Source organism: Rhinolophus hipposideros (genome assembly GCF_964194185.1).
Source record: "Rhinolophus hipposideros genome assembly, chromosome: X".
Taxonomy (NCBI): Eukaryota; Metazoa; Chordata; class Mammalia; order Chiroptera; family Rhinolophidae; genus Rhinolophus; species Rhinolophus hipposideros.
In genome coordinates this window covers 117,798,433-117,824,004 of record NC_138046.1, presented here as the reverse complement: position 1 = coordinate 117,824,004, position 25,572 = coordinate 117,798,433, and the positions used below count along the sequence as shown (strand labels likewise).

The 25,572-nt window shown below is 38.7% G+C and overlaps 2 protein-coding genes across 6 annotated transcripts in view; both read right to left on the bottom strand.

Moving 5' to 3' along the window:
* Positions 1 to 9,938, bottom strand: part of VEGFD (vascular endothelial growth factor D) — a 33,000-nt gene extending 23,062 nt beyond the window's left edge. Inside the window, exons 1-2 of one of the 3 annotated variants that reach the window (XM_081043606.1) lie at positions 9,821 to 9,938; positions 8,697 to 8,735 (exon numbers count right to left, since the gene is read on the bottom strand). Coding sequence is in view for 2 of the 3 variants with exons in the window: in XM_081043605.1 (XP_080899731.1) it covers positions 8,697 to 8,786 (90 nt within the window). In the remaining variant the exon portion in view is untranslated. Of the gene's footprint in view, positions 1 to 8,696; positions 9,354 to 9,820 lie in introns of those variants that run through there. The other 2 variants (XM_081043605.1, XM_081043607.1) reach the window with 2 other exon arrangements.
* Positions 8,697 to 25,572, bottom strand: part of PIR (pirin) — a 91,545-nt gene continuing 74,669 nt past the window's right edge. For 2 of the 3 annotated variants that reach the window (XM_081043608.1, XM_081043610.1), the window contains 3 exons: positions 20,365 to 20,447; positions 13,784 to 13,850; positions 9,291 to 9,951 (listed from right to left, as the gene is read on the bottom strand). In XM_081043608.1, coding sequence (XP_080899734.1) covers positions 9,839 to 9,951; positions 13,784 to 13,850; positions 20,365 to 20,447 — 263 coding nt within the window. In that variant the 3' untranslated portion in view covers positions 9,291 to 9,838. Of the gene's footprint in view, positions 9,952 to 13,783; positions 13,851 to 20,364; positions 20,448 to 25,572 lie in introns of all 3 variants that reach the window. The other variant, XM_081043609.1, reaches the window with a different exon arrangement.

The window sequence follows — 25,572 nt, the reverse complement described above, 5'->3', positions numbered from 1 at the left end:
ATGGTCCTCGGTTTCCCTTAGTCACCAGAGAGGTGAGTTTTAAAAGAGCAAGATGGGGCAACTCCAGTCACAGTAAATAAAAATTAAAAAGAGAAAACTTTTCCTGAGTAAATCAAGGACAAACTTTTCCTTTCCTCCTCCTCCTTTTCCACCTTTCTTACTTGGGAGTATTTTCAGATAAACCGCCAATTTTAAAATATCTACTCAGGCTTTACATATATCTTTATAGATGGATGAATAGTAAAAAAAAAAAAAGACCCACTCTTAAAACCTTTGTGTTTTGTTATTAGAATCTGGCTTTACCCACAAAAGGTGGTACCTAACTGTACGGGGCACCAGTTGAGGGCCTTTGCTAATAATTACTGCTGTGGCCATGGCTGCGGTGGTTGCGCAGCTAGAACCAGCCGAGGGCCTGGTCCTGCTTTTGTGAAATCCAGAAACCTGGCTATTTGGGTGGCCTTGTGCTACCAGTAGCTCTTTTACTTATGTAGTTATATATATATATGTATATATATATATATATATATATATATATATATATATATATATATATCAGGGTATTTAATTAAACTTAGACTAAGGAAAGGAACTACACACGCAACGAAAGTGCATGCATTTCTGCATGTGCATAGCTGTCTGGGTATTTTAAGGGGACACTAGAGGGCTAGGATGTCTGGGACCTCCACATCCTCCAATTTGATGACTACTGTTGCAGGTTTTCTGCCCAGCCATATCATCTAGCACTTGGAAAGATGTCTATGCTCCCCCTTCACATGTTTTAAAGCCATGCTCTGCTCAGATGCCTGTGCTCCCATTTAATGCATTTGTGCTTTGGAAATGTGGGGGCACATGAGTGTAGGATGGGCTTCAGTGGCAAAACTCTAAAAGGATGCTCTGAATAACCGTAAGAGTATATACTGCTGAGTTACTGTCTCTTTATCACTGATTTCAAAGATCAAGGGCCCAATGTCTAAGGAAACACCCCAAAGCCTTTACGGTACTTAGGTTATTGTTAAAAACAATTTCACTGCCCCCCCATCCCAGGGTAGGAGTCTATTTCTCAGCTGCACTGAGATTGAGCCATGTGACCTACTTTGACCAACAGGATGTTACAAGCTATGATACAAGCAGAGGACTGAAATGTATCTATGATTGCACAGTTCTCCTACATTTCTGCCATCAGCACAAGTACCTGCCCCTACTAGCCCACTGATCCAAGGCAGAGAAGGAACGTGGGGCAGACCCACACTCAACCTACGTTTTGAGCCTTGATTCCCAGCCGACCCATAAACATTAGTGAGAATAGGTTAGTAACGTTTGAAACCACTGAAATTTGGACTGGTTTATTAATCAGCATTATTGTGGCAGTAATTAACAGCTACAGTCCCATTTCAGCCTAAGTGTAACATAATCCACTGATGGTCAGAAGAGCCCTGCCGTGCCAATGGCAGTCAGCCCAGTCTGCTCCTTTCACCTTTCTTTCTAAATATACAGTGGTCCCATGTCAACATCCACAGCTCTCCTTTTCCTCACCAACATCCTCTGCATTATCTAAGATGCCCACTGATCCCCAGTCTTGCTGTGGCAGTGTAGCTATGAACCAAGCACAACATTACAAAGGCTACTATTTTTCATCCTATTCTGTTTTTTTGGGAGAGTCTCTTATTTAGGATGAACTCAGGGTATTCATTGAACCAAAATTACACTCTTCCTCACTCTCTCCAGAATGAAACAGTATGCAACAAAATATTTGCCACAGCAACATCCAACGTTTCATTTTCTCTCTCCAGAAACAATTTTAGCCAAACGTAGGTTTCAGGAAAACAATAATTTTCTCCAACATGTGAGTGTTGTAATTATTTAGGCAACAATGAATGACAAAAAGAGACTCATTATAAAAAGTTACATTATTACTCAAAGTTTTAGGCATTAAAATGATTCTTCCCACAAGCCAAATTGAACTCCTTGGCTGTTGGTAAGACATGCACATAACTAAGACCTCTTTAGTTTATAAAAAACATATCACTTCCACCCATGGGCCTGGCACATGGGAGACATTCCACAAATGTTTACTTAATAAATGTACAGCTTTCCTTTTTCAGGGAGAGGGAATTTCCTGAGCAGTAGAAATAACCATGAGTGTCTTCCTTCAGCTACTCTATCCCAATGTCCTCCTAGGGCTGTTTTCCATCTCAAAGGTATGTTCAGAAAGATTTAGAAACGACCAAAGTTGTGTGAACATTAGTACTGTTCACCAAATATTTCCAGCTTTCTACCTTCTGAGCACATGGGAAGGAATGCCCTTCTTGGCCCCTTGTGGTTGATGGGGGGGGGGTGAGTCAAGAGGCTGTGACCAAAAGTGATGTGTCACTTCTGAGTCAGAGCATTTAACTGCAAGGGCGAGACTCTCCAGGGCTCTCCTTCCCTCTGCCATTCATTCAAGTGACATTCAAGCTGTGGACGCTCAGCCACTTTCATCCTGACATGCTGTTGAGCCTAGAAGAACCAGGATGTTCATATGCTATGAACAATCAATAAACCTCTGTTTGTGAGTCCTGAAGACTTGGGGATTTTTGTTGTTACAGCATATCCTGGCTCAGCCTGACTGATAAAGTATCTGACCAGAGTACTTTGCCATAATTTACCACATCTTCACCAGCCAATTTTTGAAGATGAAAACATAGACGGCACTTCTCAAGGATCTCTCTAATCCCCACAGGAAAATAGCACAGGATGAGTACACTGCCTTATAGAAAATTCTTCAGGATTAACAAAATGAAATCAGATAAGCCATGATGAGAGTAGATGTTGGAGACTAATTAATGTAGTAGTTCATAACCTGAGTATCTCAAAATCCTACAAGCCTAATCTATCAGTCAGTCAACAGATAATTTTTTTTAAGTATCTATTCTATTATAGGCTTTTGCACTAGGTGATTGGGACACTGAGCAAGACAAGGAAAAGTTCCTGTTTTCAGAAGGTTTTCATTCTAATGGAGGGTAACAAAGCAATTAACGTAGACACAAGCAAATAAAAAATGACAGGTACCAGTACTGATACATACTATGAAGGGGATAAAACAGTATAATTATATAGGTCAGGGATGGTGAACTACCACCCATGGACCACAACCAGTCTGTAGCCTCTTTTTGAATGGCCTACGAGCTAAGAATTATTTTCTACATGGTTGAAACAAATGAAAAGAGGAATGTTTCCTGATGCATGAAAATGATATACAATTCAAATTTCAGTGGCCACAAACTTTTATGGGCACACAGCCACACCCTACATGACTGCAGCGCTGGCCTCCACTTTCCACACTGGTCCACTAGCTAACACCCAAACCCCCAAGCTACCTCCCTGCCCTCACCATGGCCATTGCACAGTGCTGGTCTCTGCCTCCCCTACTTCCTTCAGGCGTCTGCACAAATGAAACAGAATCAGAGAATTCTCCTCTAACCGTTGCTCTATCTCCTTCCCCTGCTGGATTTTCTTCATAGCACGTATCACCCCTACATATTACAGATTTGTGTATTGCCTGCCTCCACCTGCCACACTGTAAGTTCCATGAGAGTTGAAGCAGTCTTATTTCCTGCTGCTTTCCTAGTGCTCATAGTAGATGCTCAACAAAAAAATAATGAATTGTCAAATAATGGAGTGGCTCGGTGTGAGGTCGGAGGGATAGTGGATGGGGGGAGGGGGGTTCACAGTGTGAGGGATATAAATGATGAACGTCTAAGTATTACCTTGTCTTGTACACCTGAAACTAATAAAAAAAAGAAAAAATAATAAAAAAAATAAAAAAAATAATGGAGAGTTCTAACGAGAGGCAAGGGAGATCCTTTAGGACATTAAAACCATTTTAAAGTTTAACCCCCCATTAAAACTTTAGGGTGGGAGGACCTCAAAGTGTCTTTGCTTCATAATGTCCTAAGATCTCAGTACAGACTACAACAACTACTGGCAAGTGAGAGAAAAAGGGACTTACCACCATAAAAGCAACTGGAAGAAATGTGTCATCTCAATGACATCCTAATTATGTATAGTTTCCACCCTTTCTGCTAATCTCAGTGGAAGGAAAGAATTGACTTAGAAATGTGCTCAGAAACGATTTTACTGTCATTTGTGTCAGTATTTCTCTAGCATCTCTAGCCAACTGTGGTTAATGATAAATGTGCCCTGGAGTTCCAGATCTTATTACGTCAAGTTCTACATGGAAGCATCCAATGTGTCCAAATACTATGTTTTCACTTCATAAATTGTCTTTATAAGCCTGTTCCAAGAGGAGTTCCATAATGGAGCTCATTCAACATTCAGCTATAATGTTATTTTCTTTTCTAGAGCTCTTAGGGGTCTATAGTAAAGGTGTATCCACAAGCCCAAATCAGGATTTTTAAATTAAAAAATAAGTCATAAAAAGAAGTACTATACTCAATATATAAGATATAGTTGAGTTCTATTGTATGCTGAATACCAATAATACGCTATACTGATATAAAAGCCTTAACCACTAGCTAAAAGTGGCTAACTAGGTTACAATGGGTCTGCATATGCAAAGGTCTGACAATTAAGTCCGCTAACGCATCCTAGAAAAAGTGCTACACACCTCATTGCTGAATATCACTATGGTCACCTTCGAAGTTCCCCCTTGGGAAATTAGCACCGACACCAGTGCCTAGTCCACCCTTCAAAGCAATTTTGGAACTCTTTTTCTGGAATGGCCATCAGAGCTGTCATCACATTGCCCCTTTGATGACCTGAATGTCATCAAAATGTCTTCCTTTCAATATTTCCTTTATCTTCGGATAAAGAAAGAAGTCATTGGGGGCCAGATCAGGTGAGTAGGGAGGGCGTTCCAATACAGTGATTTGTTTACTGGCTAAAATCTCCCTCACAGACAGTGCCCTGTGAGCTGGTGCATTGTTGTGATGCAAGAGCCATGAATTGTTGGCAGAAAGTTCAGGTCGTCTAACTTTTTCATGCAGCCTTTTCAGCACTTCCAAATAGTAAACTTGGCTAACTGTGTGTCCACTTGGTACAAATTCATAATGGATAATCCCTCTGATATCAAAAAAGGTTAGCAACATAGGTGCAGCAAGGTCGCGATCTTAATTGTCACACCTCGTAGAAACACGTAATTCAACACATTTAAATACAAGGTCGTAAATAAAGAAGAAATTAATGGAAAACATCTCAAATGTCTTTTGTGCCAAAAACTGTGCCTGACAGAAGAGTGGACAAGAGCTCATTGGGTCACTTGACTAGTAACAGTCAATGGACTTTCCTGTGCATGCCTTTGGAAGTGGAAATAGGGAGAGGAGTGGGGAGGGGGCAAGTCTGCTTTCTGGACTTAAATATGGAAGGTACACCTCAGTCAGTGTTCTTCAATTCACTTTAGACATAATTTCAGGAGAAGGCAAGTGACACAAAGGTTATGAAGTCTTGTCAGCCATGTGGCTTTTCATGAAAGTTAGAGGTATCCTACAGTCCTGTGGATCTCGGACTTATTCCAGCCTTATGCAGAGTTTGAATAATTCCAACACCCAGCAATATTCTTCCACCAGTGAAGTTAAGAAAGAGTGGGCCAAAACATAGTATGGGGGAGAAGGAAATGAATTTTGCCAGAAAAGAGTTACCGTGTTTCCCTGAAAATAAGACCTAGCCAGACAATCAGCTCTAAAGCGTCTTTTGGAGCAAAAATTAATATAAGACTCAGTCTTATATTATGGTAGATAAGACCCAGTCTTATTTTACTATAAGACCCGGTATAATATAATATAATGTAATATAGTATAATGTAATATAATATAATATAATAACAGGTCTTATATTAATTTTTGCTCCAAAAGATGCATTAGAGCTGATTGTCTGGCTAGGTCTTATTTTCGGGGAAACATGGTAGGAAAACCTACCATGACCAGGAATTATTCCTTGATTGCTCTATTGATATGTCTGCACCAGTGACTTTGAAAAGATTTATGCAGGATGGCTTCCCCTAATGGCTTATCAAATAAACCAGATATAGTGCTGGCCAGAAGGTCAATGTGAATGACAGGACAATGAGATTGCAGGTATTTATTTGCCAAATGCCCAAGAGTGTCTACACTATTGTACTCAGGGCTGTCACATACAGATGTGAGTCTATACGGATAGAGCTTCCTAGAGTTGTGCAGTGCACACCCTGTGCAACTGTATATGACTATACCAACTGTATAAACAAGCTGGCGAAAATAGACATAGAACTAAATCCCACACCTAGATGCTTAATCTGATCATGTTAGTGAGTCAAGAATAGGCATTGGGTTAACCTTATTTGTAAAAGAAAACATGTTCTGTTTAGATTGAGCAACTTAGCAGTTAAACAGTATATACAGTAGATTTGAGTTGAGATTTTCAAGCAGATTTATCTCAGTTCACAAATTCCATGCACTGCTGACCCCAAACAGCTCTCCTAAGTACAAGTGGTAAAACTAATGAAATTAGGATGCCTTACCCTCAAACGGCACTAAGTGCAATTGTCTGGGTTATTAGTAGCTGTTTGCATGGTTGCTGCAAAAAAAAAAAATGTTCACCGACTTATATAACTGTAGTAGAGGCAACGCTAGTGTAACCTGAAAAAACAGGAGACTGTTCAAGGCTAGCAAGTGAGGACTGTGGGGAAAAGGCAACCTAGGGACAGAATTGGCAGCACCGTCCATTCTGGAGAAGAGGTGGTTAGAAAAGGGGTGGGTGGAGAGAAGAATCTGCTCATGGTCCTACTACTGAGGAGGACCCTGAAAAGGTCTTGTAATAAATGAAACATATTCACCTCAAAAAAACAAAACATAAAATTCATATTCCAGTATCCAAAACCTGCCATCCTGAATATGCTTTCATACTCAATTTTAATTTAAACAGGAGGACCATTAACACTAAGAAACATATTTCTTCTTAGATTTTCTCTCAAGAAAAAGTTGGGGAAAAAGAAAAGTATAATAATCAATATACTAAGCCTCCTTATCCCTCCCTCACCACTCAGTCACATCTATACAAAAACTCCTGTTTAAATATAGGCAACCTTCTCTTCACATCAGAAATATTTAATTTATCTGGGGATAGGGTAGATGTAAGCTCAGTATATGTAGCTTCAATTTTTAAAGGAAATTCGGATATATATGAAGAAAATCACTAATACTACTGCTAAGCACATAATGCTGCATCTTCCATGTATAAGGACATGTTTTCTGTCACATGCGCATTCAACTGCTTCCCTCCATTTCCCCATTAAATAAGTTCATGTATTAGCAGTAAATCTGAAATGTTTAAAACCTCACTGTGCCCAGGACACCGAAAGAATCCTTGGTGTCTCTGCTCTTTGAAAGAGTTAAATAACCTCAAGAATCTACTTATTTCCAACAACTCAGTCTCTTCTTGTCCCATCAAATAAATTGATGTCTTCAAAGTACAATGAAAATATTTTAAAACTCCATGCAATAAAACTGGGAGAAAAAAAAGAGAAAAGCACAACTCCACGAACCCAGCACATCTAAACCTGAGTTTTGTGCACTTAAGAAAAAGCTGAACAGCCTGAAAAGTCTCACTTGCTTCAAACAAGTCAGATTTTTTTTTCTCTTGTTATGTAAGCTCAAAATTGGATTCCTTTTCACCTATAATGTGGCATTGAGCTCCATCATCCAGGCTGGTGGCAATGAAGTGGAGTTGAATGACTGACCTCTCCCAGGTGCATTTAGAATTTGGAAAATTAGAAAGGTGTAAACTGCTGGACAAGGTGATTCTCAGCTGCTAGCAGAGTCCACCCTTTACAGATATCATGTACACCTATTTGTGTACTGCATGTATATGTGTGCTTTAAACATAATGAGAGTTAACACTTTTTCAGCCCCAAGGACCAATTTTCCCCTGTTGGGGGCGCTATCACCCCTGGTGAAAAATGCATGTCCTAAAAACAACTACAAAATCTCAAGTCCACATTTAATTGTTCACTGCCAGAAATTTCCAACTCAATAATGATTTAGCATCACTTCACTCAAGACAATCAGAATCATTTTCAAAATACAGAGCTGAAAAAAAAACAATATACGCTATGAAATACATAAAATTGGGTGAAATACTGCTTAGTCAGTAATATTCCAGTTAATTTTTTTTTCATTCCTCTGAATTTATTGGGCTTTATCTGATGCTTGCTCATAGAGCCAAAGAGTCAATTACTGTTGAATTGTATGTACATTTCAAAGAGCAAAAATACCAAATGAATTATAAGAAAACATTTTTCTAGATGGAGGCAATGGGTAATTTGGAAAACCACATAGAAAAGCTCTATAGAAAGCAGTTTTCGATTTACAGAAGAAATTAAGGAAACTAAATTAACTAACATTTGCTGCTCACAAATGACATGAAAATAAATGGCCCACAAAGTTATCTGTGTCACAAAAACAAGTCAGTGCTTCATTAGAAAATCACTGTGCCATCTGCATATACAAATGAGGGAAACTTCCCTGTCTGAAAAGATTCCAGAATGTTCATTCATGTCCTATTACATCTCCACACCCCCTAGCATTTTCAAACACTCATAGCAAGCATCATAGTAAGCCTAAGAAACAGAACACTCATTAACAAACAGAGGATGCAAAAAAAGAAAGTCCTTCGTATAAGCCAATAAAACAACCTGCATCATATTAAAAATTGAGCTCACCTACCTTCACTGGTCCACGTTCGTAACTGGAGCCCTGCACCAACTGCAGATAAGACATCATGAAAATATTCAGCAATGCCCACTGTCTGTACATTTTGAATATTTTAATATCCACTGATTACCAAGCAATTGATATCAGGCAGCTAGAGAAAACTGTTTCAAAAGACATTCCCAGAAGGAAAGTTCGAGACCCCAAGATTTCACATGAAAAAGCAAATAATCAGTTGTGATCAAAATCCAATGAAACAACTTCAATTAGTCAAGGTACGTTTTTGCACAATCTTACGGAGGGAGAGAGACAAAAAATTTTTTACATGTTTTCATGCTCCATAGATAATCAGGAGGTGGACATGTCTCCCACTTCCAATGACAAATCACTCTAAGTCCATTTCATGTCCAGCAAATTAAAAAAAAAAAATCTCTCCACCCTATACCCCAGGTTCTAGTTGCTTTGTAAAAAGGTGGTGTGGCCACCAATGTCTGCAGCTACAGAAAAGCTGGAACCCAATTCTGGATTCCAACTTTTTTCACAACCCCCATGGAAGCTTGCAGAAGCATGTGTCTTAAATCTGACACAGATTTTGGCAGAAAATGCAGGGAAGTCTTGGCTGTAATCCTCTCGTGTCCCTACCAATAGCAGGGCCGTTTCAAAAACTGACTCAAACGCTCAGGACTGCTGTTATTTTAACGCCTATAACCTGTAATGTGAAACCCCTGCACATAGGCACAACTGTCGTATTGAAACTGCATTGCTCGGGAAGGAACTTCTGACGCTCACCCACAACTGCCAGTGACACACAGAACACAATCGAATATGCTTTAAAATAATTCACTCGTGCACAAAAATAACAAAGTATCTACATGCATGTGAAAAGCAAATGTACACAGTGATTTTTGTAACAGAAGCTTAGTAACTTGGGTCAAAATGAAGAACACTGACTTTTAAAGAAGCAACAATTAGGTTTATTTGCATGTGCCAGGAATTTATCTCACTGTACATTGCTATAAACACCATGCTATGACTTTAGTGTGGAATTCTTCAGAAGCACCAGTTAAGTCAGCTTTGGAAACTGAATGCGTTGAACAGATGGATGCCACAAGCGGCAAAATTCTAGAAAGCATCAAGACCTGCTCTCGTGCTCTTCACTAGTTTCCAATCTTTGATTTCCAGGTTTTGGCTCTTTCAAACCCATTTTTTGCATTTCTGAAATCAAGAATGGCCTGAGAAATCTCTTCATTGGTGTTCATCACAAATGGACCTAAGGCAGAAAGAGACATTCAGAAAATTCTGGGTGACAATAATATTTCCTTCTACCACTAGAACTGCTACATGTCGCTGTAGTTCTTAATTTGAAACATATTCAGGCATACCCGAACATTAAAACGTTACTTTCACAGTGTCCAATCCCCAAGTAATGTCATACAAGTTTCTTGACTAGGATTGCGTATAATTATAAAGACGAACTTCAAATAAACAAAGGCAATTTTATGTCACTCATCCATTGTAGGTTGTCATCAACAATGGCAATCTCTTTAAAACATTCTTAGGTGTGGTTGTATTACAACTATTTTTGTAGTTGTTAGGTTTTTGTTCCTTCCTTATCTTTTTTCAGATACAATTGACATGCAACATTTTATTAGTTTCAAGTGTACAACATAATGATTTTATATCAGTATATACATTGCAAAACAATCACCACAACAGTCTAGTATCTGTCACCATATATAGTGACCGCATTCTTTTCTTGTGATGAAAACTTTTAAGATTTATTGTAGTTGTGAGTTTGACAGCCCTAGCTAATGTCAAGAATTAAACCAATCTGATACAAAGAAATGGCGAATCTCATCCTAATTTGGTGTCTACACCATATGTGAGACTGTGTACTTAAATGAGGAGTCTAAGTAATTTTTGAAAACTAGTAGCAGCTTGTTGACAATAAACAGGAGATTACAAAAAATTCAAGTCAAGAAAGCATATTTTGGATTCTCTAGAGGCTGGCAAACTTTTTCCGTAAACGTCAGACAGCATATATTTTAGATTTTGTGGTCAAACAGTCTGTCTCCAGTACTCCATTCTTTCGCTGAAGTGCAAAAGGAGACACAGACAATACGAAAGTGAATAGGCATGGCTGTGTTCCAATACAGCTTTCTTTACAAAAACATGCAGTGGGCAGATTTGGCCCATGGGTCAGAGTTTGCTGGTCCCTTTGTCTAATTCCTAGGTTTAAATTTGGGTTCCGCTAAAAGTGTAGAAGTCCTCCTCTAATCTACCAGGAAGCAAAGTGTCTGTCTCTTCCCTTTGCTTCACACGTTGTAGGGCCAAAGGGACACCGTCCTGGACTGTATCACTCCAACAATCTGCTAGATAACAGGGCCAGCTCCTCTATGGCACTGCCAGTGTCTTGAAAACAGTTGACAAATTTTCCCGTTCAGCATATTTCTTCTACCAGTCTGCAGAGGTTCCTGACATTCCTTTTACGACAGTTCCTCCTCTAAGGGGCTTTCTCTGAGAGACTCAGATTAAAATATAACTGTGTTACTTGCAGGGAATCACACATTTCAACGTCTTAACCACTGTCAGCAGGGATATCAGCAGGGATTTGGCCTTCACTTGAGAAGGAAGACACAAGATAATATGCTTTGATGATGTCGAGGCCTTTTGGGAGGTTACAAGGAATAGGATGGTTGTACAAAGGGAACACAGGAAGAAAACATCTTCATTCATTCATTCATTCAGTTACCTATCTATCAAGTATTTATTGAGTGCCTATTAAAGATTGTGCTAGGAGCTGGAGGTGACCGGCAGACTCTCTCCCCCGCAAGGATCTCAACTCTATCACACAGACAGATATGAAAACAAAACATTACAAAGAGTATAATACATGGAATGATGAAAGTGTGTAAAATCTATGGAATCAGTACAGAAGGGGAGGAAGTGTGCAGGAAAGGTTTCCCAAAGGAGGTGATGTTTGAACAGGCATATATGGAGGAAAGGCATTTTCAGGATTAGCAAGCTGGAGGAATTGAGGATAGGGGCACAGTACCGGAAGAAGGGATTGAAGGGGGAAGAGAATGGGGGAATCTGATATGCAGGAAGTGGCCAGACTCCTCTGGGCTTTGGATCCCATCCATGGGAAGAAGTCTGGACACGATACTACAGGTGATCAGGACAGCAACGTGATCTGATTTGCAGTTTTTGAAGATTTTGGCATTAGGGTAGAGAACATGCCAGGCTCTACCAGCTGAGTTGATGGTGGAATTGTTAAGGGTAATTGGGACACAAAACATAGGAGGCTGTGGGTAGAGCAAGGAGTTCAGTTCTGGGTATTTTGACAGTACCCAGAGACAATAAAATGGCTTCCTGGCAGTGGTGCTTGACACATTGTTAGAAATATGAAACTGGGGCTCATGAGAGAAATTTCATCTGGAGATGGACATTTGGACTACATCAGGCAGGAAAAAATGAGAGAGCCCTCATATGTGAAATAAATAACAAATCCAAGAAGTCATCCTGGAGAAGCCAACTTTTTAAAGGACACACAGAGAAAAGGGAATGGAACTCAGAAAATGAAAGCAGGTACTTGGCCAAGGACACGTCACAACTTTGCTATAGTTTGGAGTTGTGGAGCACCTCTCCTGTACCCCAATTATTTTTCTGTAAAGACAATGCGCGTCTGGGCTTCCATTCTGACATTTTTCTGGAATATTCTGCTGTGCTTCTCAATTTATAGAGAGCATATGAATCACGTGGGAAGCTTATTAAAATGTATATTCTGATTCAGTAGGTCCAGAGTAGCGTCTGAAACTCTGCATTTCTAACTGTCTCTTGTAGACACGGACCACACTTTGAGAAATAAGGGAACCGCTGGAAACTTAGAGTCCTCCAAAGTCTAGCTAAGTAAGCTCATCTTCTCAAATGCTCAAGGAGGAGAAGAAAATTGAAACCAGAGAGCATATGTTTTGGGTTTTTTCCCCCTTTTCCTCATGCCCCCCCCTTTTATTTTGGATACTATATCACCAAATTTATTATTTCTTTAAATTGAAGTATAACAGGCATGCAACATTAGTTTTGGGTGTACAACTTAATGATTCGGTATTTGTACACATTGTGAAATGATCACCACAATATCTAGTTAACATCAGTCACCATATGTAGTTACATAATTTTTTGTGTGATGAGAACATTTATGATTTATTCTCTTAGCAACTGTCAAATATGCAATACAGTATTATTAACTGTATATTGCATCCTCCCGGAAAGCATATGTTTTTAATTGATCAACTCTAAGAGTTATAAACAAGTGAATTATTTGATAGTTATTGATAATCCCATAAATCCTCTTTCAAACTACAATTTTCATCTCTTCTCTAATTAAACCTTTGAATTCCCTCCCCCAGTAATAAAACTGGTGTGAGTTTAATCCCTCATGATGTAGAACCTTGGTATAGTGGAGAGAGCACAAAACATGGGGTCAAGAATTAGGTTTCGAATCCCAGCTGCACTACCAACAATTGTGTCCCATCAGACAAGCCACAGGGTAGAGTGAGGAGCAACCAGCATGGTGCAAGGAGAAAGGGCAGGGTGGTTGGAAACCAGACAGTCTGAGTGTAAATCCCGCTATATGGCCATGGGCAAGCCAATGCAACTCTGCACCTCTACTTCCACATCTGAAAAATGGGATGAGAGTATCTACCTCAAAAGATTGATTTGAAGATTAAATGAATTAATATTTGGAAAGCATCTTGACCAATCCTAGTAAACAGTAAATGCTACCAAAGGATCTGTTAAGTATGTAAAATATCGAGATTTCATTTTCCCCTTTATAAAAGGGACATGACTCCCTCGACGCTAAGGACAGTCTCTATTCCAACATTCTATGACATCCTATGTTTAATTTGTGGACATATAATTAAAGCCTTAGCGAATTCATTAAACTAATACTTGTTCCCAAATAGTTGAGAGATGGTTATGGCTATCTTTAAACATAAACAGGTAATAGAATAACTTAAATATCTGGGTTTTAAAAAGTTAAAAAAACAAAGCACTTTGCTTCTCATTGAGATTTCAAAGGACATGTTTTTTGGGCTTACCATGTTGGACAACTGGTTCTCTTAATGGCTCCCCAGCAATCAGGACAAAATGGCTTCTCTCAGGATCCTGAAGTCAAGGAAGAACACATCAAACCATAAACATGCTTATTTTTAAATATCGACAGGAATAATTTGAAGTTGACATGCTGACCAAATGGACAATGTTCCTAATTCTGAATATAAATTCCAGAAATACTTTCTGTGCAGCACTCAGTATGGAAACACTTATTCCTTAAGATGTTTGCTTGCATTCAGAATTCAAGAATAAGTCCAGACCACTAAAATATTAACCTTTTCAAATAAAGAAGAATTAAAATTAAGATTGTCTTTAAATGGAAACCTCTTTAAGACAAACTGTGTGACTGACCTGGCTATAATTGTTTATAGGATTTATAATTTCCCACTAACAATGTAAGTTTTTAAATGGAAGATTATTTATGCAAATCCAAAAGTAATTGATACTTATTACTATTAACATAAAATACGCTGCAGAAATGTTGCCCTAACCTTATAAAGGCATGCAAGGGACATCTGCTCAGGCAAATTTCTCTCCAAAAGGATCCTATTGTGTTAAAGTCTTTAAAAGTTTTGCAGAATGAAGATTAGATTTTTTCCCCTGAAATTGAAAAGGAAATTATAATATCCAGTGTTAGTGTGGATGCAGAGAAAGATGCACTTTTAGATATTGTTGGGGAGATTTAAAATTGTGCCGTAATCCTTCCAGAGAGCATTTTGACAATATGACCCCAAAGCTCCACTACTGCTTGTATCCTCTGAACCAGTAATGCTAGAGAAACCAGCAGAACCTTCCACCACACTTGTGAGACATAATAAATAATTCCTTTAAGCTACTAGAGTTTAGGGTGGTTTGTTACTCACTAATAGATAACTGAACATAATATATTTCTTTTGAAGCATCTCTTACATTTATCTGATTTAGAATAAAACAATCAATAAAGCCATAATGATTAAGCACTTTAAAACAAATCCTTCCAAACTTTTGAAAAACTTCACTCGTATTCTAATAATAAGCATATGTCTAAATATGTGATAAAATATTATGTTATACATATTATATTTATATGCTTTTATTAATATAAGCTCTTTAACTAGAAATTATGTTACTAGTACCAGAAGACTTATGACTAGATTCAATAAAAATGAATAATGAATTATTTAATCCTCCACGTTTCTTAAAAAACTTGTGTTTTACAGGACTGAAATTTATTTCTCCTTCTGCTTCCAATTTTAAAAAATTAAAAGGGAATTTAGGGTAGAATATTTTCTATAAGTCTTAATTCACTCCCTACAATTCCAGGGCTGGTATCATTTAGTACATCTACCTGATGGATGCTTTAATCATTTCTTCATGTTTAAAAAATATTTTTAACTATTCCTAGGCCTACACTTATTTATACATCATCACCTTACCTATCCATAACTCAATTCGGTATCAAAATATGCTAATGTGAACTCAGCTGAAAATCAAACAGTAAGCCTAAAAAGGATTCTGCTATTTCAAATTTTAAAATAGATGCCATAAACTCCATACACTACATATTAGTGCTTTAACCTTAGCACAGATCCTCACTCAATCTCCCTACTTATTCTTGCTTTATATACAACACTAGCAATTAAAGCTTTGAGGTTATCAGATCTATAACAGATTCAAAGCTATGTGACAGGAAAGCACTTCTGGATAGCAATACAAGAAAATGGACATTTTAGCATCAATGATGGAAATGAAATAAGAACTATGAAAACAGGTATAGAAGCTTAAAAATTAGTCTAGGATCACTTACTGTAGTGGCCAGCAGGCCCTAAAGATATCATCATGCTTTATAGCTCAGGAGAATAATTAATATACATGCTGATGTTCCAAGATTATGAATAAGTGAAATTGTGCATAACAGAACCTAAGCCCACAGGAAACGGGCAGGTTTCTACGTGAAATGATTGTTTTTTCCAATGTCATGTTTAAATGCCTGAAAATTCAATTAAAAAAAGGTTTATTCCCTAAAGGCTTTGGAGTGGTGAAATTCTAATGTGAATCAACAGACATTTGAAAGAAAAGTGTCTTAGAAAAATAGTTCTAATCATTGGTACTACATCATTTATAATTTAATCTGAAAGAAGATGTCACTGAATAGTGTTTTGAGGTGCTTTTTTGGAGGGGAGATGCACTTGAGTTTTAGGGTGAGGAGGCAGAGGGGAAACCAAGAGTTGGGGGTTATGAGAGAAAGGAAGAGGAAAGGCCAATCTCTCCCATGTCACAGATGTGCTGACTTCTAAGATTGCACGGTTTTTAATTCAGAAGATGCATCTTTAAGTAACAAATTTGTCCTACAGTTTATACAGTTTAGAATAATACAGTTTTAAAAATAAAACTTTTGCTCCTTTTGCTATTACTCAAATCAAGGATGGCTTTTCATTTATAATTTGGGCAGTAGGATAAAAGGACACTTGAATTTGGTCTGAAGTGAAAAAATGATTAAACTTCTGGGTGTTGAGAAATTCAGGGGCTCAGTTTCTTCCCATTTCCGAAATCTGAAGGATGGTCCAAGTTTCCTTTAATGACTTCTCCACAAAATTAACCTCTGAGTGGCCCCTTCTGCTCTAACCTAAACCAGATGTTTTGTATCTTTCTTTTTTCTTAAATGCATCTTTTTTCTTTCCTTAACTAGCCTTCTTTGGTGAAAGTTGATCATCTTTCTGGTTATTCAGTAGAATGCTGATGTGGTTAAGAGTCCCCATTGCTGTTATCTTGAAAAATCCTTGTCTAAGGTGAGCTTGTGTACAATGTCAAATGATGACAATCACGTAAAAAGCAAAGAGAATGAAAGACCTGTTTAAGACACGAGTCCCTGTGTGAATCTAAGTCAATGCCTTTTTGGGGTCTGATGAAAAGACCATACACAAAGGTAATGGAGGCGAGCGTTCTGCTTCATGTATCATTACCCCAACTAAAATTCATGATCTCGTGGGGCTCAGACTACGTCTTTTACTTTACATGGAAAGTAAAATGGCGCACATTCTCAGAGTTCCTAGCTCAGCGTCAGGTCTTCTGGTTTACTTGATTTCCTTTTCCAAATTGCTTTTGTTATTCCATAAATATTATTGCCAAGATATACCCTGGGTTCCACTGATACCAACAATAAATGATTGAAGCCCAGATGAAGACACTAGGATTCATTGAAGGTGTTGATAACTTCTACACTATTGAGTGTGTTCTCATAGTTTATTTGATTGATTAGACTTTGAGAATGAATCTAAGGGCATGCTTTTGCTTCATGAACATTTATAATAGTGATACATTACCTGAAAAAATTACCGGAAGAAAGAAACTGAGCTTTAGCATGACTTAATTGAATGCAGTTGTTCTTACTAGACTTCACTGTTTATACTTAGGCCAATTGAAAGACAAAACGATTAACTGTTACCAGTTTTTAAAAATTAATGGTTATGAATTTTTGCACATACATAAGCAAAAAGTTGTCTCTAGCTTTAATAAGGTGCTTTGTCTTTCCATCTTTATTTTAATGAAATATTAATCTGTATTCATTTAATGAGTTCCCCATGAATGGTGCCAGTTAGAGTATCATTAACCGCCAAGTATGGCTTTAATGGCATCCCATGAGGAATTGACTGCCTACCTTGACAAACTACACTAATAAGTTTGTTAGTCCAGGAGGCGTAAGACCTTCTCTATAGAAAGCACTAGTATAAACACAGGGCCAAAGGTGAGATCAAGCCTTTCCTATCAAATCACTGTGCCCTGATCATGGAGCCATCCTGGCAACCCGAGTACCAACTGTAGGCCAAAGCAGCACAGGGAGCCTTGGCCCTTGAAATAGAGGCCATTCCAGGGTGACCAGCACAGTACAGGATCAAATGTCCAGGGCGGCATGGGTTGATCCCAATCTTTAAGAACTCTGAAAAAGTTAAGGCCATTGTAAAGCCATTGTTGGGGTTTGGTTTCCTCTAAGAAGTCCAAGGGTCTGGCTCAGACTTAAATCTAACATAAACCAAGCCCCTGGTAGTTGCTACTTGCCATGGAAGACTTCAGAGGAATGGTCACAAAAGACAATCTGCCTTCTGAGTGAAGAACACAGGGGTCCCCGTATCCCTAAATGTGCAGACCTAAATTGAGTCAAAGGCTGAGATCGAACAGGGAAGCCTGGGGAAAGAAAAGACGTGATCTATACCAACCTTTCCTTGCCCTGCTCTCCTGCCCCAGAGGACTGGCCACTCTACAGGAAACTGCCCCTTTGACTGGTCAACCAGGAAGACAGGTGTGATGGTGGAAAATGCAGAAATGAGGACTAGTTAAGTGCAGGGAGAACAGTGCTGGAAGGAAGCCAGGGAGTATGTCACCTCCTCCTTCTTGACCACGACTCAGTGCAAACAGAATTGGGGGAGCACTGGGAAGTCACATCTTCCTTCTTTATCTAATCCTTAGGCTAAATCTAGTTCCAAGTGAAGATAACCTTGGCCTGGAGCCCGAATGAATTAGATTCCTTTAGGGCCTTTTCCTAGCTGCAGAAACTGTTAGGTGTCTAAGGCATGAATCCTCATTAGGTAACATGTATCTGGCATGACTATCTGTTAAATTAGGCTTTTAGATCAGTGAACTTTCCAGCTACCATTATGGGCCACCCACTATGTACTAGACCAGGGATTAGCAATGTTTTCCTTGTAAAGAGCCAGAGAGTTAACATTTTAAGCTTTGTGGGCTATTCAGTCTCTGTCACAACCACTCAACTCTACCATTGTAGTGGGAAAGGATTCACAGACAAACAGCAATGAATGGGTGTGGCTGTGGTCCAATAAAACTTAATTAACAAAAACAGGTTTGAATTTGGCCTATTGGACATAATTCAGCAACCCCTGTGCTAGATCTGGAGTAGACTTTTGATATACACAATTGCACATATTCTTTCTAACAACCCCATGCAGTTGGTGTCATTATTTCAATTATGCAGACAAAGAAACTGAAGCTCAGAGAGGTTGGGAAACATGTCCAAAGTCACACAGCTAACAAGTACTAAAGCCGAGATTCACACTTCACAATCTCTTCTCTGTTGTAATCTAAGGGGGACTTTCTATTCTTTGTGGATGTATGTGACACATGCCCTTTAAATGCTAATTTTTTATAAAACAATCTTTTTCACAGAAATCTTTCTAATGTCTCGATGGCTCAGACTAGGCTTGTACACGCAATAATTACAAAAAACCCCATAATAGAATGATGTCTCCAAAGCCAGGAGCGCTGTCAATAAACTGATGGTTTCAGCCGATTCTTTTCTATCCTGGCTGCCTCCTGTCTTTCTGGCTCCTCTCATCACTTCTTTCTGGTGTTGCATTTCAGCTTCCAAATCTTTAACATTTGCATGTGCCCTCCTTTGCTATCTTATTGGAAGAACTGAGGTTGTCAAGTCAAACCCAGATAACGTTATAAACTTATGTGCTATCAGTAGGTTCTGGCCTATGTATAGCTTCCATTCCTCTTTTCCTGCATTGGGTTGAAGTAGATAAAATTGCCATTTTTGTAGGTCAAGTGTGGCAGTTTCATACAGCTCAACATAGACCCTGCGATATGCATTTTGTTTGGTGCTCATGAGGTTTTCTTCTATTTACTTCACAGTTCATGGCCGTGGTACAGATGATTAAAGCATCAGGAGGTGAGCTGCCAGGAAAGTGGGCCAAGATAGAATAATTCCTCAAATCCATTGCATTCTGTTAGGTTGGTACAAAAGTAATTGCGGTTTAAAAGGTTAAAAATAATTGCAAAAACCGCAATTACTTTTGCACCCACCTAATACAAGGCCAGGGTCAGAGGGCCAGAAGTCACTCAGACTGCCTCTCCAGCAGCGACCTGCACACTGAAACAGTTTTCATCCCTACTTTTCAAAATGGATCTTTTCAGAACCTTTTGCACAATTGTCTCCTCAATCGTCTTTACTAGAATGATGCAAAGCAGTCAGATTGACTTCATAGGCTCACAAGATGATGAGTGAGTGAATCACCCAAGGCAGTGGAATAGACATAGGGAAGAAACTTGGCAACCTGGGGAAAACAAGCTCCAAAGACTCCTAAAATATCAGACACTTTACTTAAATAGCAGGGCACCAACACAAAATGACTACGAAATGCACCGTGTGCTCCATCTCAGTTCAAAATGGGAATTACTTTCAAAGGGCTCTCTATGAGTAGGCACGAACATCAGTATTTATACTCCTAAAGAGCTGACCCATTTCCACTTACACTAAAACAAAGTAAATCAATTCTATAAAAAAAGAAAATTAAGAGACAAGGAAGATGTGTTGCCTCCAGATTCAAACAATAGGGGGTGAACAATAGGGACATAGATGATTCCTGAAGACGAGGAATCATTATAAATAAAACCTTAAAATAAACTAGTAGAAATAACAGAAGTTAATGAAAAGGGTTAGTAAACTTGTGGCATAGTTTCTTTGCCAGATGAAGAGAAAAATTCCCAGCTACACTGGAGATTTAGGCATGTCCCTGGAAACTAGTAGAAAGTACAAATTAAGAAAAATTAAAGATTTTTTAATACTTACTTTGTTCTCCACCTGGACACTGTCACCTTCCCCCAGCACTGCTGTGTGATGAGGTTCTATTTTTTGTTGTTCATCATCAGGCCCTACAAAAAAGGTGACCCACTAAATGTGATACTCATCACAGTATATTTATCATATGGTTACAAATGGGGTAACTACAGAGCACCGTAACGTTCATTTCAAATTCAGAAATAAGACTTAGGACTCTCCTTAAATCTCTTGGTTGATTATATTTGCAATTATTAAAGTCTGAAACTGGCTGGTTTCCACTGTAGAAAATAACAGGGAGGTGAATCTTGCATTGCGTTTCCACTTACACCTTTAATGGCAAGCCTAATAGTTCAATTAACAAGCAAAGTCCTGGGCATGACATGCTAAGAGTGTTTCCCTGGGTAAATTATAAACCTCGTAAGAATGAAGCATACTTAGGAAAATGAGTAAATGCCATCATTAATTCATTTCAACAAGTATTTATTCAGCACCTATAATTGCTAGTACTGAGAAAATACCAGGAAGTGCCGAGCAGATTTGTTGCATACAAATAATTCAAAATCTCATTGGGTGAAACTAAATATATATTTGCAAAATAATCAGAGAATAATCCAGTTGAAAAATAAGTAAGTTGGATGGCTACTGAGCTATGAACAATCCCAGTGCTAAATGTTGTGGGGGGGGATCTTCAGGATGGATACATTTCCATCACCTCTATACTGAGGCTCACAGATGAAATAATACAAACGAAATTGGAAAAGGCAACAGTAAGTTCAGCAAAGTTCAATGAGAGAAGAGGGACGTAGGGGCTAATTCAGGAGTAGGGACCCTAGGAATTTGTTGTGAAGGAGTTAAGATAAACAGAACTTTGTAGGATTAGTGAGACCTACAAGAAGGATGAAGGGCATTCTAGACAAGAAGACAGACTGTGGAAAGGTAAGGCGCTGGGATCATGCAGGACATCTCTGGAGGAATGCTGAACCTTCTGCCATTGCTAGAACATTCTTCTGGGAAAAGTAGAAAAGTAGACTGGTTTCAGATCAAGGAGAAACTTGAGGGCCATGCTTATCCATATAAAATGGAGGGCCTTTGAGGAGAGGGTATGGGTGTGAAATGGTCAGATCTGTGTCTTGTAGAAATAACTCTGGGAGCAGAGCACAGACTACATTGGAGGGGGCAAACTGAAGTTAGGATGACCTACTAGGAACTCTGAAGAGTCTAAGTTAAAATTAATTACAGTCTGAGCGGGGAGAGTAGACACAGAAAGATAAGGATGGATTTAAGAGGTAGAGTCAAGAAAGAATCTAAAGGATTTGGCAACAGTGGGAGCAAGAGGGGTCTAACATGATTCTCACCAGGAGCAGACTAATATAGTGGCCTGAAGATTACAACAGTGGTTCTGCAAGAGGAGGCTAGAAAACAGAGAAGCTGAAGTGGGACAGAATAGCCATGCAAAAGGACAAGATCCTAAGCAGGGCGAGAAGCCTATAAAGATGTCTAAGGGGATACACTGGCACAGCAATAATCATCAATAAGCAAGTGCTTATTGAGACAATAGCTTGAGGAGTTATTATATGAACAGAAACATAATTTGTGAATTTTGTGAATATTGCTTGAAAATATAGCTGTCTTTTCTAGAGAAAACGTCCTTCCCACCTCTTTGGATATGAAGCAACAGGGTTCAATTTGATGCTCACAAACATGAAATAGGATTCATTTTTTTGTCTTTTATTTTTTAAATTAAATTTATTGAGGTGACAATGGTTAGTAAAATTATATAGGTTTCAAATGTCCTCTTGAAGTAGGATTCTAATAGAGCAGGACTTCTTAACCTGGAGTCAATGTGCTCCCCAGAGGTCCGTGAATAGAATTCAGAGCAATCACGGACTTGAACGGGAGATAAATTCCATCCTTATTTTCACTGATACCTAACTGAAATGTGGCCTTTCCTTCAGTTATGAATGTAGCCAACAAACCACAGTAGTATTAGCTGGACCAATGACTTTGTCCCCAGTAGAAACCACAGATATTTGCATATCACATGACAGTGTTGTTCCAGATATCTCAAAATACAGTTTATGTTAATCACTACTTAGAATTCAGAGAAGACCTGCTGCTGGATCATGTTATTTCAAATGTCGTTAGAGAAGCTCACATATAGTATCATAAACTTGTTCTTTTAGCATTTATTGACTTCATTGAGTTAAAAAACAAACCAAAAAAAAAAAACCATCGTTCAGAGTTGGGGCCTTGGCAAATGTCAAAAGGGTCCATGGCACAAAAAAAAGATTAAGAACGTCTGTCCCAGAAACAGTGGTGTGCTAGTTAATGTTTAAAACTCACTTTCAGGGACAAAGGGGAGAATAAAGCTGATTTGTAGTGTGTGTCACTTTCCATGGTATAAATGCTCCCCCTGTTGCCAATTTCAAGCTGCCAACTATTGTGAGGTCAGGGAAGAGGTGCATAACCAGCTCCTTTGAGCTGGTAAGAGTCAGCACACCAGTAAAGGTGTCTTCTCCATCTCAGATTTAGGTCAACAAATGCCATGGAAGCAAATGATAGACCTCTGTTGATTTTACACTCATGCAAGAATTTGGCAATAAAAGAGAGTTCTGAGAGTTGAAGAATAATCTCATTTAAAATTGGGTAATATATTTAAGTGTGATATGGAGCAGCATTTTATTACGCATGCTTAACTCAGATTCCCTGGGAACAACAAACCATGCCTTTATTGACAACTAATTCATATGTAACACCCATTACCCACATGGTCTACTCCTGGCCCCTAATTTTATCATGCACGATGATTCATGATACATAGACCGAAACAGTTTATAAAGCCCCTTCATTATGTTTTAATGGAGCGAGCTGGCAAGAGATAGCTCTCAAAAATAATGCTAAATTGGGATCTCTCTGCACCTCCCATCAGGGGCTTGCTTGCTTATGGTGTTCATTGGCCTGTGAGGAAATCTTAATTTACAAACAAAGAATTCATGTTTTCCTCAGAGCTTTCATTCCATTCTAACTTTACGTGGAACACAATTTTCACCAATTCTCCTTGCTGATCTGGCAGAGGGATCACAGTCTTGATTCTGAAGAGGCCATCTGAAATGTTCCACGATAAGGCAGACCTTTCTTACAGATACTGGAGTCAGCTTTCCAGGTAATCATTCTAAGTGTACCTCAGTTTCTGTATTATTTTATGACATGTTTTTTAAACAGGATCACAGAAAGCAAAGAAACTGACACTATCTTCATGTCATTTCTATGCTATTTCACCCATCTGGTTATCTTCTGAACCTAAAATAAGTCTCAAAGAAAATATATCTTATTGTTTCTGATTACTTTCAAATATAAGTAGAGCCAAATCAGATACTAAATAGTTTCCACTGAGAAGCTTCGCCAAGAATGTTGAATCTAATAGTGCAGTTAAGGAAAATTTAACTGAAAACAATTGAATTGCAAATATTTTCATTTGCCTAAACAGTTATAAAAGGGCAAAATACTTTAGAACATATTTTAAAGTTAGTGCTGCATCTTCAGTGTGTGATTAATTGCTGTGCAAATTTCCCCCATATGCCAAATTTCCTTTTTCTTTTCCTTCTCTTTATAAGAACTGCTGTCCCACGCATTCTCTATTCCACACACTCCGATATTCCACATACTCATCATAGATTTTGATATCATCAATTTTATACGTACAGTTGCAGCATTCTTATCTGACACAATGAATGTCATTAACTGAAAAAGACAAACTGCCTTAAACATTTCATTTTAAATTATAGTGAAACCGGGGCGAACGGGTGGCTCAGTTGGTTAGAGCGTGAGCTCTGGGCAGCAGGGCTGCTGGTTTGATTCTCACATGGGCCAGCAAGCTGCGCCCTGCGCAGCTGGAGTGGAGACAATGCCACTGAGCTCCCGGAGCGGCCAGATGGCTCAGTTTGTTGGAGTGCACGCTCTCAACCACAGGGTTGCCTGTTCGACTCCCATGGGGGATGGTGGGCTGCACCCCCTGCAACTAAGATTGAACATGGCAACTGTACTTGGACCTGGACTGTGCCCTCCACAGATAAGATTGAAAGGACAACAACTTGACTTGGAGCTGATGGATCATGGGAAAAACACACTGTTCCCCAATAAAATCCCATTCCCTTTCCCCAATAAGATCTTTAAAAAAAAAAATATATACATATATATATACATATATATGTATATATTTTTTAAAAAGATAAATACATAAATAAATAAATCATAGTGAAACTGTGCCTTCATTTGTCAATTTTTAGAAATATAGCCAAGGAAGGTCTGCTGATTGGATTGAAGCACTGTCTTTCCTGATTAAGCATACACATAATGAGCCACTGAAATCCTTCTAGATTATTAGTTTCCCCCAATCTTTTACTATCATCTCTCCCCTATTAAGTCAAGATTTTTCTTTAGCAATTCATGTTTGCAAAGCATTTGACTTAGTTATTCTAGAAATACTAACCCTCTTCACACTATTTCATTAATTAACATATAGTTTAATTACAGAATTGCCATTATTGGTACAACTAACATAAACAGACTTGAGAGCAATCACAGCTGCTGAGTTCACTTGGATTGGCTGAAGGGAGTAGCAATGGGCAGGTGGTGTTGCAGGGAGCAGATATCCTGGGTGCTCAGGCACCTCGCTCAAGGTATGAGGCACTTCATTCTGAGTAAGTGGAGGTCAATTTGGAGGGCTTCTCGTGTATGTCCTCACTTTTATTGAGTTCCAGCGGCCATGCCAAACTTCTTAATGCTCCCCAGAACCAGAAGCAAAGAACTGAGTACAAACGAAGCATGAATAATTACTTATTTAAATAAATTGGAAACATTTTACTACCCAGATAAGCCAGTTAGCTGTTACTTCAATAACCACAGACAAATATTTTTAGATTTCTAAATATGTTTTCTAAGCCCCAACAGTATACTTGATAGTGGTCCTACCAGGGGACTGGCATCCAAGCTGATAAACTGTCCCAAGCTTCAGGGATACAGGATAAAATATCTTCTATCCTTTTGATCTCTGTGTTAATGAGTCATGTCACTTTCACCTCAGCTACAAGGAAGGGGTTCAGTGCTAGTATCCTTGGGATCTATTGGTTTTCTGAGCGTGGAGTTTTTATTTTCTTTGGATTTTTAAAAATCATACACTACACAGATTTCAGCTGAGGGCTGGTCAAAGGACTTGTT